This window comes from Dendronephthya gigantea, unplaced genomic scaffold (genome assembly GCF_004324835.1).
Source record: "Dendronephthya gigantea isolate DGI-Jeju-01 unplaced genomic scaffold, DenGig_1.0 000298F, whole genome shotgun sequence".
NCBI lineage: Eukaryota > Metazoa > Cnidaria > Anthozoa > Malacalcyonacea > Nephtheidae > Dendronephthya > Dendronephthya gigantea.
This window is the reverse complement of record NW_021163308.1, coordinates 123,888-140,251: the sequence shown is the minus strand read 5'-3', so window position 1 is coordinate 140,251 and position 16,364 is coordinate 123,888. Positions and strand designations below refer to the sequence as shown.

The window sequence follows — 16,364 nt, the reverse complement described above, 5'->3', positions numbered from 1 at the left end:
CATATATGAAATTTCTTAGTGAAAACAATATTTTGTCGAATTGTCAGCATGGTTTCCGAGCTCATCATTCTTGTGAATCTACTTTAATCTTAATTTATAAACACCTTCTTAATAATATTGAACAAGGCTTGATCAATGGAATGTCTCTTATTGATTTCTCGAAAGCATTCGACTTAGTCGACCATGACATATTATTACAGAAACTAGAACATTATGGAATTACACCCTTGGCGTTAAGATGGTTCAAATCGTTCCTGAATGACCGCTATCAACAAGTACAAATCTCATCATCCCTATCAAATCCTGCGATGATAAAATCTGGCGTGCCCCAAGGCTCTATTCTAGGCCCAATTCTCTTTCTGGTTTTTATTAATGATTTACCCATCTACATCAACAAGTCCAAGCCCTTTTTGTTTGCGGATGACTCTACTATTTTTTCTTCCAGAACTAATGTTCGCGAACTTAGTGACTCCCTATTATAAAGTCGGACGTTACTTCAGTGTCACATTGGACTACTCACAACAAAATGTCCCTCAATTCGAAAAAGACTAAAATTATGAAAATATTCTCCCAACCCAAATTTTCAGATCTTGATCCAATAACTATTGAGATCAACAACCATACTATTAAGGAGATTTCTTCTGCTGTTCTACTTGGTGTCACATTTTATCAATATTTGAAATGGGATAGGCAAATTCACATTATCTACAACATAATTAACTCTAGACTCTATCTATTAAAACGCATACGCGGTCACCTTATTCTAAAATGTCGTATTCAGTTTTACTCTGCACTAATCTACCCGCCAGGAAAATCCGGAGGGCGACAAAAAATATCCTTAGGCCCATTTTTTGTTCTCCTACACGGAAAATCTTTAGTAAAAGGCGAAACATTTTTTGGTGTAAATGAAGATCGGAGAACCAAGGCTTGGAAACTTCGGTGCTTGTCAATGCTGTATAAACGAAATAGTTTCGCTTTTGGAACACGGTAGTCACGGAAGTTATTATTATTATTATTAAAACTTTATTTCATGTGGGAGTCACATTGTTACCTTAAGGTATTCTTCCCAATGGCCCTCGAAAGGTAATATGAAATATTTCATCGCGAGAAACATTGGAAACGAATGATATAGTTTCATACAGTGCAGCTAAATTCATTAACATGGTCCACTTCATTGTTTAATTGAAGAAAAAAGGTTTTGGGTGTTTATCAAAAGTGTACGAGATCAACAGCTAGCGTAATCCGAATTCCGAATGCTCCTTTTCCTGGCAGAAGGCTATTGATCACGCCAAAATATCATAGGACACCCCACAATTGATTTAGCAACTGCGAATTGTAAAATCAATTATATTCATCACAATTGATAACATTGCGCGCGCACTTCCGTGACTACCGTGTTCCAAAAGCGAAACTATTTCGTTTATACAGCACTGACAAGCACCGAAGTTTCCAAGCCTTGATTCTCCTTCATTTACATGAGAACAAGAGGAGAGAGAACAAGCCAACATGACAAAGTTGCCAACGTCTTCGCTAGCTCTACAAATACTAACACGAGAGGAAAATATTTCTTATAAAAACACATGTGAAACCTGGCAGAATTACCGCTTGGTTCTATGCACAGCATTGTTGGAATCAGATTTAGTTTGAACACGAGGGCTTTGCAAGCACCCAGCTCGGAACAAGTGTCCGATTGCAACAATGGTGTGCGTAGAACTAAGAGGTAATTCTGCCAGGTTTGGCATGTGCTTGTATAGGGGACCATTTTCTCTCGTGTTAGTATTGGTAGGGCTTGTGAAGACGTTGGCAACTTTGTCATGTTGGCTTGTTCTCCCTGCATTTCCTGTTTTACTTGCTCCCGTAGATGTTTAATGGAATATTTGTCATTTCATCAGCAATCGGGCCATCGGGTCTAATAGTGCAATATAAGGCCATATAGGGCCCAAACGGGCCTATGAGCACATGCTCATAAATGCTCATGAGCAGATGCTTATCTGCTCAATGAGTTATTTGAAATGAATACAAAACACTTCCTTCCGGATTCTAAACTCATATTACAGTTGAAAGTTTTGTTGAACTATATTGTCTTGATGAAAGTATTAATCTACAGGGACGTTTAGGGAATAAAAAAGTCCCCGGAGAGACATTAGAGAAGCATGTTATGTTCATGAGAACATTCCTCGGCACCAGAGACACTGGGGCAACACTTTACTCGGTTTTTGGAGAAACATTGCAGTACATTTAGTTTGAACACGAGGGCTTTGGAAGCAATTAGCTCGGAACAACTGTCCGATTGCAACAATGGTGTGCGTAGAACTAAGCGGTAATTCTGCCAGGTTTGGCATGTGCTTGTATAGGGGACCATTTCCTCTCGTGTTAGTATTGGTAGAGCTTGCGAAGACGTTGGAAATTTTGTCATGTTGGCTTGTTCTCTCCCGCATTTCCCAGCCTCGTACCCAGGCGCTTTAATAGTAAAATATATAATGTTGCATTCAGCATAGTATAGAGGTCAGTTGAATAAAGGCGAGCGTGCGGGGGTGCTTGGGGTGGACGCGACGGAAGAATGAAGCGCCTGGCAGAAAACGTGTCGATTTCTGCAAAATTGTGTCGATTTCTGCAAAATATTATTTTTGAGTGCTTTTTGTTCTATTTTGGCTAAAATATTGAAGAAATATGGACGACGCAGGACGAAAGTCATCATATGAAGGTATTTAATGATACAGTTTTGTTTTTTTTCATATTATACGGCTTGTTTTGAATATTTTTACGCCAATGTATAGTGTATTGTTATTAAATGCGCAGAGTCACAGACTCTTCCTTTGTTCTGTTTAAATAAAATTATATGTTTTATTGGTAGGGAAAACGTATGTTTAATACGTTCAAATGTTATAGGGGGATTCTAAAAGGACAAAAATGGAATTTATGTGCTAAGGCTAGGGAATATTCGCGTTTGTGGCGCACTCTATAATGCTGATCTATGCCCGTTTCTTCGAAGAATTCCTTTTTCGGAGTGCAGTTCTCGTGGGGGCACAGAACTTTACCCGAAAGAATTGAATTATGTACCGGTCTTTCAAATTTTTTAAAAATTTCAAGTATCTCCTCATTTACATCAAGCACGTCCGCCATGTTTAATTCATTTTCTGCCAGGCGCTTCCTTCCCCCAAACCACCCCAAGCACCCCCGCGCGCTCGCCTTTATTCAACTGACCTCTATACTAAAACTGAATGCAACATTATATATTTTACTAATAAAGCGCCTGGGTACGAGGCTGCGCATTTCCTGTTTTACTTCCTCCCGTAGATGTTTAATGGAATATTTTTCCATATTCGCGGGTTAGGACGCCCAGTCAGCAATCGGGCCATCGGGCCTAATAGTGCCATGTAAGGCCATATAGGGCCCAAACGGGCCTGTGAGCACATGCTCATAAATGCTCATGAGCAGTTGCTCATCTGCTCAATGAGATATTCAGGCCAAAACTCCACAATGGGAGGAAAAAGGGGGTATGGCGAATGGGAAAATGTATACATTTTTAGAGCGAAGAGTAAAAAACCAAAGAAATTCAATATAGAGCAGTGTCTGGAAAATTTATTAGAGCGCCAAGAAGAGATGGAGAGAAACTTTAATGTTTACTTAAGCACTGCAAAATTAAAGCGTGTGCAGTCTAATCGTAAACGGTGAACCTCTACCTCGGGGGAAACGAAGAACGTACATAAGGGATGGCTAACATTTTAGTTTGTGTGCATTTACTGGAGTAAGAAAAAGTACCGTTGAGCAGATGAGCACATGTTCATAACTGCTGCAACCTCCGAAAGAGAAAATGCTTGTGACATTGGGTGGCAGATCGTTTCATGCGGCTGCACCTCAGTTATGGAATAGTCTCCCAGTTAATATTAGAACAATAACTGCAAGTGAAGTGTTTAAGAAATCACTTAAGACTTATCTTTTTACCCAATTTTTAATATAGAAGTTAATTTTTAATAATTTTAGTCAATTTATTTATAGAAGTCAATTTATAGAAGTCAATTTTTAATATAATATTTCTATTTTAGATTTGTAAATTATCTATTTTATACTGGTTGTAGAAATTGCTCATAGAACGAACCTGTGCATGTTAAGCGCTATTGATCTGTCACTGTAAATAGGGCTATATAAGTATTAAAATTATTATTATTATTATTATTATTATTATTAACTGCTCATGAGCAGACATCTGCTCATAAAACTGCGTTGCTGCTCGATAACAAGGCATTTACCCACTTCTAGTGCTAAGGGAATGAGTGCCAATTTTGCGGAAGATACTTCAGCCGCAGTTACAATCAGCGCAGACACAAACGGGAGTATTGCCCACTACGAGAACAAGAAATAAATCAGTCAAGAAAGTGATTTCCAAGATGAGGTCTCGACCACTTCCACTCAGCAATCTGGAAGTTCGACGACAACTGACTCAGAATGTGAAGAAGAAATGGATCCCTGGATTCCGTTAATAGAAGAAGCAAAACAAGGAAGTAACACAGTTTTCGAGGAAATGAAAGAAAGCCTTTTAAACAGTGGTTTCGATGAGCACTCTGCTAAAGAGAAAGCTTACTTCAATGCTATGCCTAGACTCCAGAAGGAATTAGAAAATATCTATTTAGAGCGCCTTTTATTGTTGATAGGACAAATAAAGAAAGATCCGGTACATAAGAAAATAATGCACACAAAAGATGCGTTTATTTAATGATGATTTTGACCAAGAGGAAGCAATAGAAGCTGCCGTTGATAAGAGAAAGTTTCTTATTATTATTAAGAGGCTTTTAAACGATTACAAGATTGAATATGTGTAGGAAAATAAAGGCAGAGATCATGATGACGACGGTGATGATATGTTCTAAGTATCTTGATCGAACCAGCTATCTCGTTGGAAAGAAAACTCATACCAAAATGACCCACTAGAGTCAGGTTTTATTGTCTCCTTTACCAAGCCGTCTACCCTTAAGTACACGGTTAAAACGACAAGAGAACAGTTTACAAGTCACGAGAACAGTCATCACAAAGCATACAAAGAGTATTTAAAAAATCAACTTTTAAAATGAACAGTCCTCATGGTATTGAAAGAAATATTCTCAATGTTGTAACATGTGTAATTTGAGTAATAAAATATTTTCCTCGCAAATCCTTAGTTCGTATTTATCCCCGAGCCGGTGCGGAATACCGTTCGAGGGTACTAATTCCGCCCGGAGATTAGGAATTACACCCGGAACCCGGGAGAACATAGCGGAATCCAATGTCGCCCAAATGTCATGGACGTTCAATGGTCATGGTACTTGTGCGCACGCGCAAAATTTGAACGAGTGACGACTGGTAATTAGCAACTTGCTGATTGGCTAAGACGAACGTTCGTGTTTCAGTGAAAAACGTCAGCAATTTAACTGTCATTTTGCAAACTATTTTTTTAAAGAAATGTTTCGAAAACACAATATGAAATGTGAAATCAAATAACAGATAAAACACTAGGAAGAGTTTAAAATGTTATCAGAACTGGAAAAATTAGCGGTGAAAAGGAACAACTGGTTTATAATCCTTGAAATAGTAGGAGTCTATTTTGTTTATTTCGAGGTTTCTTTCGTGTTTGCTTTACGAATACATTTTATGAGCTTGGTACAGTGTGTCGTTTTGCTCGGTTTTGTGAAGACGTGACCGACTATTTAAGGCTTTACATCATCGTTTTAACTTCAAAAAGAGTTCTTAAAAGTGTATTTTGGAGTTTTAATATAACAAATATCACTTTAAAGGTTTATAGAGTTGACTGCAATCACTGCATGAATTTAATAATCGAAAAACAACATTCGAGGTTCACTGCTTGGTTATTTATATTATTTGTGCTGTTTTGATGTTTTGAAGGTTTAGCTATAATGGAGTATCAACTCTCACTTAAACTGTGAAAGTCTATAACTTAATGACTGTATTTGTTTCCGAAAAATTTGAAACATCAGCTATCGGCTTTACATTTAGGACATTTCATATCATTGAAGGTTAGGTTTGGCTAGCTCAGGAAATATTTTGCTTCGTTTGAAATGGCGAGGGGTTGCTGCATGCATGTATTTCTAGTAATTATGTGTAGCGTGAGCGCACAGCCCTCCCATGCAAGCACTGAGCTATAATATAATTCCTGGAGGACCGGCTCGTCATTTTTCGGTAACTTCGCCGCCATCTTTTTGAAGCCGAAAACATGGCGGACTTCGCCCTTCTGCGCATGCGTAGAAGCTCTGCTGACGCCACATGGTCCTAAATGGCCATGGTACTTACCACTGACCAGGCTCAAATCTGAGCCCGCTTCGAAAATATTCCCCTCCTGGATTTTTTAAAAAATTTTTATTTTGTGCGAAACCTCGTTGTTTTCGATATATTTTATTAACTATAATACGAAAAAACATTACTTCAAGATGTATACAAGTCGTACACGTTGTTTTTACCAATACCAGGTCAAATAAGTATTATAACTTCAAAAAATATGGAAAAAAAACGTCAACTGCCTCACCGGTAATTTTCATTTTTCCGAGTTTCATTGACTCATTCATGTTTAATATTTTACAATCCGCATGAAATCCAATTGATTTTTGAACTTCTAGAGGAAACGTCTAAGAATTTCTTAACTTTTTGTATGCCAGAAATTGTTTGGATTTTTTATGGAGATAAATTGAAGTTTTCTAAACTATAATGCATTTATCAACATTTTATGTGCAGAAAATACAATTTCAGCTAAGTCATATTTGATTTATAGCATTGCTCATTTAGCATTCCTGACCATGGATGCACCTTGATACAGTGTAATACCTGTGATATTGTCCAATATGACAATGTTTAGTACATATTGAGAATTGTATTGCAGAAATTATAGCTGATATGTTACCAACTGGTGTAGTGGTGTTTTCTTTTACTGCACTTACAGTGATTTCATGTTTCAAAAGAACTTTCACAATGAAATCACAGGTAGCCCGCTATTGGATTTGCTTTTAGTTAAATATTAGGTAAATTCTATGCAAAACGACATGAAGTGTCACCTTCCTTCATTCACGGCTGACATATTATCGCAGGCGCCAATTCGTGCGGTGCAGTGCAACCTTTATTAATATATACATAAAGGTTACACTGCACCGCATGAATTGGCGCCTGCGATAATATGTCAGCCGTGAATGAAGGAAGGTGACACTTCATGTCGTTTTGCATAGAATTTACTTAATATTTAACTAAAAGCAAATCCAATAGCGGGCTACCTGTGATGAAATGGGGCTTATTCACTCTCAATTATGCTGAATTATCCTCATAATTATCCCTCTTGGGGGGAATGATTTAGGAAATTAATTAAGAAAGGTTACTTGTTATTGATTTGAGACACAATCCACACAGTGAGTCAATGTTTGTATTCATTTTTTTGAATGACTATTAAATTGTAATCAATGATCAGCTCATGTGTATGATACATTGCATTTTGCCCTAATTCAATATATCAGAACAAAGAAATGAAAGGATGCAAGCCATCTCTTGCTTTTTTTCTAATTGGCATCATATTCCTGCAAAATAAGAGAAATCTGATAAGTCTCACTGTACTCAATTTAGTCCACCCTTTATTAATAGTTACAAAGTGAGCAGTACAGAAATCATAGCTATTAAACCATGATAAATCATGTCAAAGAAAATATTAGGCTTTAACTGCCACTCTACTGACTCCAGTGGTTGTTAAATAACCTGCCTGAATCCCTGCCAGGTCAGGCAAATAAATCAATATAAAATGACTAGTATGTCTTGTTCAGCTAAAAATATACAGTCTGCCACATACCCACAAACTTATAACTTGTATACATTCTACTAAAAGTTTGGCTATTTGAAAGAATTGAAAATTTAAAAATATGAAAATTTACCAAAAAGGCTTACATAAAAAACTAGTTCACTGTAACATAGCAATAAAACTTTATTGAATTAATAATTATAATGAAATAAAAATATGTTGTACGTTGGCAAACATTTTTGCTTTTCATAACATAAGTGGATAGACCTACTGGCTTTGAGCTTTAATTTTGAGTCGTATATTAGTTATATACTAAAGTCCAGACGGAAGAAACGAAAATATTTCAAAAAGATTACCTGATTGTCTTTCGATAAAACATTTACCACATCACAAGTAGATCAAGAAACCACAGCTTCGCTTGATTTGTAAAACTGGGAAAGCCCGGAAACGAAGAAACAATTTTAATTTATTTTAAAAACAAAAAGTTAGGAAAAAACTATTCACCGAAAACCTGATTTTTTATCAAAAACCAGGAGGGAGATGACTCATTTTTTTGTCTTTGGATCGCGGTTTGTCAGCGGTAACTACCCAGGCCATTTAGGACCATGTGGCGTCAGCAAAGCCTAAAATCCGTCATCTTTTTGGCTTCACTTGATGATGACGAACCGGTCCTCCAGGAATTATAATATAGCTCAGTGCATGCAAGTCATTCCACGTGTAAGCTATGTTGCAATAACACACTTGTGCGCATATCATCTCGCGTGGAGGCCGCGCATACTTTCGTTAAAAATTGACTGTTCCCGAGAAAAACGGTCTCCCAAAGTTGCGTTTACTTAAATCCTTCACAACTCTCATCCTGGTCGGTCTTTGTTGGGTATAACACAGGGGATGAATCGCGCCATTCGCCCTCAGCCAATCAGCCTTCCCATAAGCCAATGGTCTAGTTAATGATTATGCTGTATTTTCTTCATTAGATGCGCTCTCTCTACTTAATTTAAGTATCACCCTAATAAAAATACTGTATAGTGAGCTAGGATTTTGCATCAATGAAATCATATCAGCAGTGTCGACGAATGATTTTTCCATGTGCCTCATTAGCAAAGTGGTTAGAGCACTAGGCTAGTAAACCACGAGTCCGGAGTTCGAATCTCTGACGAGGCTCTTCACATTTTCCACTTAAACTCAATAATTATCTACCTAATATAAATGAGTTTTGTGATTGGCTTTTTGTAACAATAGTGAAAAATGTTTACGATTCGTTCTTTTAGAAATCAATTTCTATAATAATTATTTGTGTTTTATTTCGTGGCCGTTTCATTTTACGTTTGCGAAAGTATCAAATGTTTGCCTTATTAGCTCAGTGGTTAGAGCACTGGTCTCGTAAACCAGGGGACCGGAGTTCAATTCTCTAATAAGGCTTAACTGTTTTGCCTGTGTATGGTGAGGGTGAGTAAAAGACTCCCGTACAAGCCAGGCCAGAGGCCAATACATCGAAACCATTTGCTCTTAAAGCTCAGTAGACCATCTAAATGCCATTTTTATTCAAAAACATATATTTTTTCTGAAATGGGCCATAATAGAAAAGCCAGATACGCGCCAGATAGCTATATACGCGCATGCACATTATTAAGATAAAGTATTCATATATTCGTGGTAGCTTGCACATACGCCTCATTAGCTCAGTGGTTAGAGCACTGGTCTTGTAAACCAGGGGTCCAGAGTTCAACTCTCTGATGAGGCTTTTGTTGTCATACTTTTGTAAATTATAGGCAAGTATAGCTATTAACTATGGCAACTATATAATTTATCGTATTCAGAATCCGAAGTGCTAAGCATTACACCACAGGACATAAACACCTAGAAAAAGTACCGAGAAATTCCTGGCTCTACACTATATCTATGCACGCACATTATTAAGATAAAGTAATTATATTCCCTGTATTCCGGGTATGCACTCCCGTTTTACAAATTTATAGAACATGCATGTGTCCCAGAGAGTCATTGAAAAAACACTAAACTGCAAGGGTTATTTATCAAGCAAACGGATTGTTGCAACGAAAATAAATTGGGTTTTTTAATTCACTAATTAGTAGGATAAAAATGTTGAATTTTTCTTTCATTTATAAAAGAGAAGGGAGCGAGCGGAGTTGAACCATTGACCTCTCGATCTGCAGTCGAATGCTCTACCACTGAGCTACACTCCCTGATCGTGCATACCAGTGTGATGTTATTCTCCTAGATACCTGAAAGAACATTTCCTGCTGTTCTTACCTTATTCAAAATAGCACGAGTTTTATATTCATGGCATTGAAGCAGTGTGTAGCAAGCATGGTGGCGCAGTGGAAGCGTGTCTTTGTTGTGAGAAATCCCCTTGATCGCGGCTCTGTATTGGGGCTCAACGGTGCTGGTTCCGTGGCCGGGGATTGTAGTCCGGGCCTTTCCCGGGCTGCTGACGAAAAGGCTCGAACATGGATTGTTTACCGCTGTTACCATGGCGCCTCGCACCTACTAAACTGTCCATTTCTTTTGCGAGTTTCAGGTCCTATAATATGGCTTTTTGGAACTTCTTGCAACTTCTTGCCAAATAAATCCAAAGATTGATGAGGGACGAACAAGTCTGTGTCATCCACTAGGTCGAAAGTTTCCAGCGAAACTTTGTTCAATAAGCCCCTGCGACGGTCGACAAGACCACAATGGCACAATGTGATCGGCATTGCCAATGAACAACATTGCTCGATAAACGGCCTCCACAACAACAGCTTGATCGACTCCTGTATTTTCAGTTCGAGCTGAAATAGCCGTTTCCCATAACTGTGACAGAGGACCTAATGGGTTTAGAATACGACCAGCTAGATTCAGTTGGCGGCGGTCCATGGCGGAGTTAAAATTTGCTCCTTTTCGATTCAAAAATTTCTTAACAAACGAGTCGGCCTTTTTCGGCCGTAAACTTTTATGAAAAGGCACTGGGAAATCTCGTGCCATCGCAATTCTGGTTTATTTCAACAAACTCTCACAGGCAGCCGCAGCTGCAAACTCAACAATCTCACTCCGCGATTGTACTTTCACAGTTTTCGATGGAGGAAGAGGCAGCTATTAGAGACCTTAAGCATGTAGGACGAGAACAAGACAACGGCAGTTATCAAAACAATGGTTCATTGAAAAGAAATGAATTATTAAATACCTATGAGAGGTTTAGACCCTGATCTACGTTCTGTTTACAACGGCAGAACGTCGTTTATTACGTCCTAGGTAGAACGTCTGCCTTTCAGGACCCAGTAGGCGCTTCCTCGAATTAGCGGCACTACAGAATTGTCCCTAAACTTATTTCTCAATAAATTGGTACAGTTGATAATATAGAAGAACGCTTTACCATAACATTTATCTAAAGGAGTATTCCAACCACGTCGTCTTCGTGTTGTCATCCTACATACTTAAGGTCCCTAATAACGAAGTATTGGGGCTAGCGATTCCCCATTCGAAGGTATTTCCTTCACCGAAGCCATAAAAACATCCGATGAAAAAATGTTTTGGACGTTGAAAAAAAAGTACAACTGTGTCAAGCGACTTATGAAAAACTAAAGTTGTGTGGCCAGGTTGCTAAGCTGTCACCACTGTGACGTCTTTTATTTGTAGTACTTAGGCTTCATGCATCAGCTGTGTATTGTGAGTTTTTGGAGAATAAAACATTGTTATATCGAAACTTCTGTGTTAGAAATATAATTGATATTAATATCAATACTTTCCAGTTGAAGCTAACTTTGAACTGAGAGGAAACCTGATCATTGCTATGTCACTGAGGTTCTCTCTTTTACTGTATGAAGTTTGAATGTGAAGGCCTGTTAAGTTCTTCTTTGTGACACCTTCTTTCACACCAAAGTTTTCTGCTTAACTCATAAAGTGACTTAATTGCATGGTAAGCTTGTCTTAGTGCAGACATGGATGGATGCATAAGCCATTTTTATAATTATTATGCAGCTTGAGGTGAATAAGATCTTCCATAACAGATTACAGACTTGCTCCAATGCGTCCTTTTAAGCCTTTGAAATATTTATTGCTTTGTTTTTGAATAGGCAGGTAGTGTGCTCCCTACATAATGATAGTGTACGTGGCATATATTGACCCATTGTGTGATTAGATTGAGTAGATACATGTACCTGAAAACTAGAACAGTGGCCAAAAGTCGTAGTCGCCAAGCTTTCGGGTACCAGTTTTTTGGCAAATTTCGTACTAAAAAGTCCAACGACTACGAGAAGGACGAATCTCGTACTCCTACATGCTGAAAATTAACTAATGTCATTCCATGAGAAATTCAACAACACTCTTTGATTCAGGTAAAGATCTGGTTAACACTCTGTGCTTTTTCATGAGCTGAACCTGAACGTCAGTTCTTTGCTGAAACTCGTTTTCAAGTTAGGCTCTTGGAAAATACGGCGTCTAAACCCCCCTCTTCCAGGTATCCCAACAGGTGACTTAGTTGAGACGCTAGCTTCCTTTATTCGGTTTCGAAGAGAAATGGCAAGGAGGAATTCATTTGCAGGCTACGATGAGGAAAGATTCGTAAATAAAGTCGCCCAAAGGCTGCTTTGTCCGTTCTGGTTTAAGATGGTCAAAGACGCAGTGCGCTAACAAACATTATTTTTGTCGTTCGTGTATTTGCAACTGTTTACACCAAACCTCAGAAACCTGCCCAACTTGTCAACATCACATCACGGAAGAAAGCTTGGCCAAACCAACGAGATTTTTTTTGGAAACTTTGCAGCGTCTCAAGATACGTTGCGATCGCGCAAGCCGTGGTTGTCGAGAAGTGGTCGAGCTTGAATTTTTCGATCGACATGTCGAGAGATGTGGCTATTTACCTACACGTTGTACAAACACGGGTTGTTCTGAATTTATCAACCGAAACGAGGAAGAGCGACATGAGAACGAACTTTATCGTTTTCGTAGGATTTTCTGTGACGAGTGCGGAGAACAAGTGGTATGGATGTCAAAAGCGGTCCATATATTTTGCTTTATGCAAAAGGAAATCGATAATTTTGTGAAAGGAAGGAAGGGATTCAAAGCAAAAAAGCTGGCTCAAGACGAGTTTAAGTTGATGGCTGACTTTCAAAATGTTGCCGTTGATGATCTAGGCCGAAAAAACGAGGGAATTGGATATGAGATGAATAACATGAAAGTAAACGGAGGATATATTTCAACCGAAGCAACTGAGAGAAATGAATGGCTCACTTGCAAGCAAAAGATTTACGTTTGCGGAGGGTTTGATGGAGAATTCATCCTCAATTCCGTGGATTCGTTCAGTTTGCCTGAGAACTCCTGGAAACAAGAGCCAGCGATGAACGTGCCACGATCAACTTTTGCAGCGTTTGTTTACCAGGGGCAAATCAATGCAACCGGAGGTTGGGATGGAAGCGAGTACACTAACAGCATTGAGAGGTTTCGTGTCTGCGAGAGTGATACTGAATGGGTCGGGTCTTTTGTCAAGATACCAATCAAATGCAACGGTCATGGGATTGTTTGTCGTGAAAATACCGTCATTTTAACTGGTGGACGTGATGGGGACATCGTTTCAGATAGAATTCACGAAATTAAACTGATTCCCCCATACACGACGAATTTATTGACCCGGTTGCCAGAGAGAAGATGTTACCATGGTTTCCAGATCATTGGCAACGAGGTCATCGTTGCTGGTGGACGGACATCAACATGCATCGAAGACGCTAAAAACACTGTTTATGCGTACAATATTAAGAATAATGAATGCAGAACTCTATCGCCACTACCATATCCCGTCGCCGCTATGGCTACTCTTTGTTATAAAGGTAATGTAATTTTGATCGGAGGTCATAACGAGAAAGACGAAACCTTGAACACAGTATTCATGTACGAAGTGAAAACAGGAAAAATTAAGATGTTACCTTGTCTTAATCATAAAAGAGAAGGAAGTGCAGCAGTTATCACTGGCAATATGATCATTGTCATGGGTGGTTATGATTACGAAAGTGATACCTTCTTAAATTCAGTCGAATGCTTAAATTTAAGTAGCGATAATGAGTGGAAAGAATTGTCACTGATGACAAAGAAACGAGGTTTTGCAACTGCTGTCCTCGTGAACTAGAATATTATAATCAAGTGAACTATCGGAAAGAAAAGTAACGATAAGCATCAGAAAGAACTGATAAAGTACATATTAGTGTAATATCAGGATTTAGAAAATAATAGTTGAGCTTTTATAGTAAATTCATACTACGTGATATAGCTACCACTCCACCATACGCTTCAAACAAGTAAATATGTTTTAAAAATAAATCTGGTAAGGACGGTAAATATTCTGATGAAAGTTGACTCGAAAGTCGTGCTGATTCAAACACTCATTGAAGTGCAACGTCCAAAACAAATCAGGCATCGCAAGTGTGAAGCTTTGGGTCGCTCGTAAAGATTGACGAACTCACAATCTCCTCATATGGAAGAATACCAAAGATATTACTGTGGCTCGTAGCCTTGCTGGTCTAGTGGCCTGACTCTCGCTTCGTGTACGAGGGTCATGGGTTCGATTCCCGATAAATAGACCTTTTTTACATAATGTAAACCGCGAAATTCAGATGCAGGCTGCAAAGTGGGACTTATTATTTGGGACAGATTATTTCTCCAATTGTAACTCCAACTCCAATTTTTTCAGACAAATACACTGGTTACACATGATCATTTTACTCTCATTCCATCTCACAACTTCACTTTAATCTTAGGCTATTAACATCCGGCCTTCCGGGCTGGGCTTGCTGGTCTAGTGGTATGATTCTCGCTTCGGGTGCGAGAGGTCACGGGTTCGATTCCCGTGCAAGCCTTGGATGCTCCTCCCACTTCCAAGAACTCGTTTTCACATTATAATTGGTTAATTATTTTAATTAGCTTTAATTAGGTTAATTAAGTTAATTAGTCTTATTGACGTGGTGTATCTCTATCCGGACAAAAGAGAGTGTGACTTTACTTTGACTTCACTTCATTAAAAATACAAAACAATCGTACCGTAACCATTAGCGTCACTTGGGCTGCATATTACCAACTTCTGGAAAGATGGTGCTTTAAGGCGCCGTGTACTTGTATGTGATATTTTATAAGCTACGAATAAGATATACAGTGTGTGAGATTTGAGAAAATAAATCATGGTGGTGTAGTGGTGAAGATGGTGATCTGCCAAACATAAATTCGATGGCTCAAGTCCTGGATAAACCGACTGAAAAGAACAAAGGTAATAAATTGGGAATTTGTGAGTGGAAGAGGAGTAGAGTGAGAGGGCGAATATGCCCTCGCCCTGGGAAAGGGGTAGACTGAGCGGGGTTGTCTTTTCCCCGTCTTTCCTCACTTTCAAAGCAAGCTTACTTCAAATATTCAATTGTCTTAGGGGATAGTTAGCGATATCTGAGGATAAAAAAAGTAGGGATAGATAGGAGTAAATAAGAGGAAAAATAGGCTTAAAGAGGTTTAAATGAGTGCAAAAAGACTTGTAAGACTTCTTTTTATATAGTGTTTTCTCACCGATACCCTTGCCCTGGGAGCCGAGGCCACCCAATTACTAAATCGTTTTGTACTTATATACCCCTCATTCACCCTACCTATCCCCCGATTTCCCTAAAGATTAACTTTGATTTCCAAAGATTAACCGAGTATAAACCGCCCCCGAGCAACATACCTACAACTTTTTTTTCTTTTACTCCATGAGAAACGTACCACCTTGTGTTTGATATCTCGATCTTTTACTTAATAGTCCACGACTTTACCACAAGGCTAACAGGCGATTGTTGGAAGCCGTATTGTTGGAAGACTTATTTTCCATAACCTAACCATATAATATTCATACCGAAAATTTCCATCTTAATCGAGATTCGAACCTTCGGCTGTCGACACATAAGACCAACAACTTGCCAACTAGAATACAAGATCTTCTCCTGAACGGTTAGGGTTATTTAATTTACTTTATTCTTTTCACGAAGTTCATAATAAAAAAGGGTAATGGTAGCATTCAAACCTTTTCGGAGACAATTGTCTTCGCCACTCGAGTCGAGTAGCTCGACTACAAGATCTTGTGCTGAACGGCTATGGTTATTTAATTGACTTTATCTTTTTCAAAAAGTTCATAATAAAAAAACTTACGGTAGGATTCGAACCCCCAGCTTGGAAGCCGGGAGAGCATTGCCTCACCACGACCAGCTGAACTTGCGGCGAAATACGACCATATTTTATTTTCAGTGGGGAAGGCATGCCAATTCCAGAGAACCTATTAATGTGCCCACGACGTAAAATCTGTGGCAAAATAAAAAGGTAGGTTTCAAGCTGTCAGTGGTAAAGAGTGGTTAGGGCGGCAGACATATAACACGGATAAACAGTTCAGTTAAATATCTTGGTTTCATTCCTCGTATTGCCTTAAATGTTATTTGTTCGTCGCGTTGTTTTAGGATGTGCCTGATTGGTTCCCATTGTAGTGTTTGAAAAATCTCTGCACTTCTAATGTTAAAATTTGAATTTGTGATAACCCTAGCGGCTCTTTTTTGTAGTTTTTGGAGTTTGTCAATATGTGTGGTGTTTCCGTGATGCCACACTGTCGAAC

General features: G+C 38.7%; 1 protein-coding gene and 5 non-coding genes across 6 annotated transcripts; 4 read left to right on the top strand and 2 right to left on the bottom strand.

Moving 5' to 3' along the window:
- Positions 1-802: 802 nt before the first annotated feature.
- On the bottom strand, positions 803-929 carry LOC114541548. Its single transcript, XR_003689316.1, has one exon. It is a non-coding gene; the product is annotated as a U5 spliceosomal RNA (small nuclear RNA).
- Positions 930-9,108: 8,179 nt separating this feature from the next.
- Positions 9,109-9,181, top strand: Trnat-cgu. The gene has a single exon. It is a non-coding gene; the product is annotated as a tRNA-Thr (tRNA).
- Positions 9,182-9,430: 249 nt separating this feature from the next.
- Trnat-ugu lies at positions 9,431-9,503 on the top strand. Its single transcript has one exon. It is a non-coding gene; the product is annotated as a tRNA-Thr (tRNA).
- A 391-nt stretch (positions 9,504-9,894) lies between these two features.
- Trnac-gca lies at positions 9,895-9,966 on the bottom strand. The gene has a single exon. It is a non-coding gene; the product is annotated as a tRNA-Cys (tRNA).
- Positions 9,967-12,773: 2,807 nt separating this feature from the next.
- On the top strand, positions 12,774-13,877 carry LOC114541521 (kelch-like protein 4). Its single transcript, XM_028561437.1, has one exon. It carries the CDS (start codon positions 12,774-12,776, stop codon positions 13,875-13,877), a length of 1,104 nt encoding a protein of 367 aa, XP_028417238.1.
- Positions 13,878-14,532: 655 nt separating this feature from the next.
- Trnap-cgg lies at positions 14,533-14,604 on the top strand. Its single transcript has one exon. It is a non-coding gene; the product is annotated as a tRNA-Pro (tRNA).
- The last annotated feature ends 1,760 nt before the right edge of the window (positions 14,605-16,364 follow it).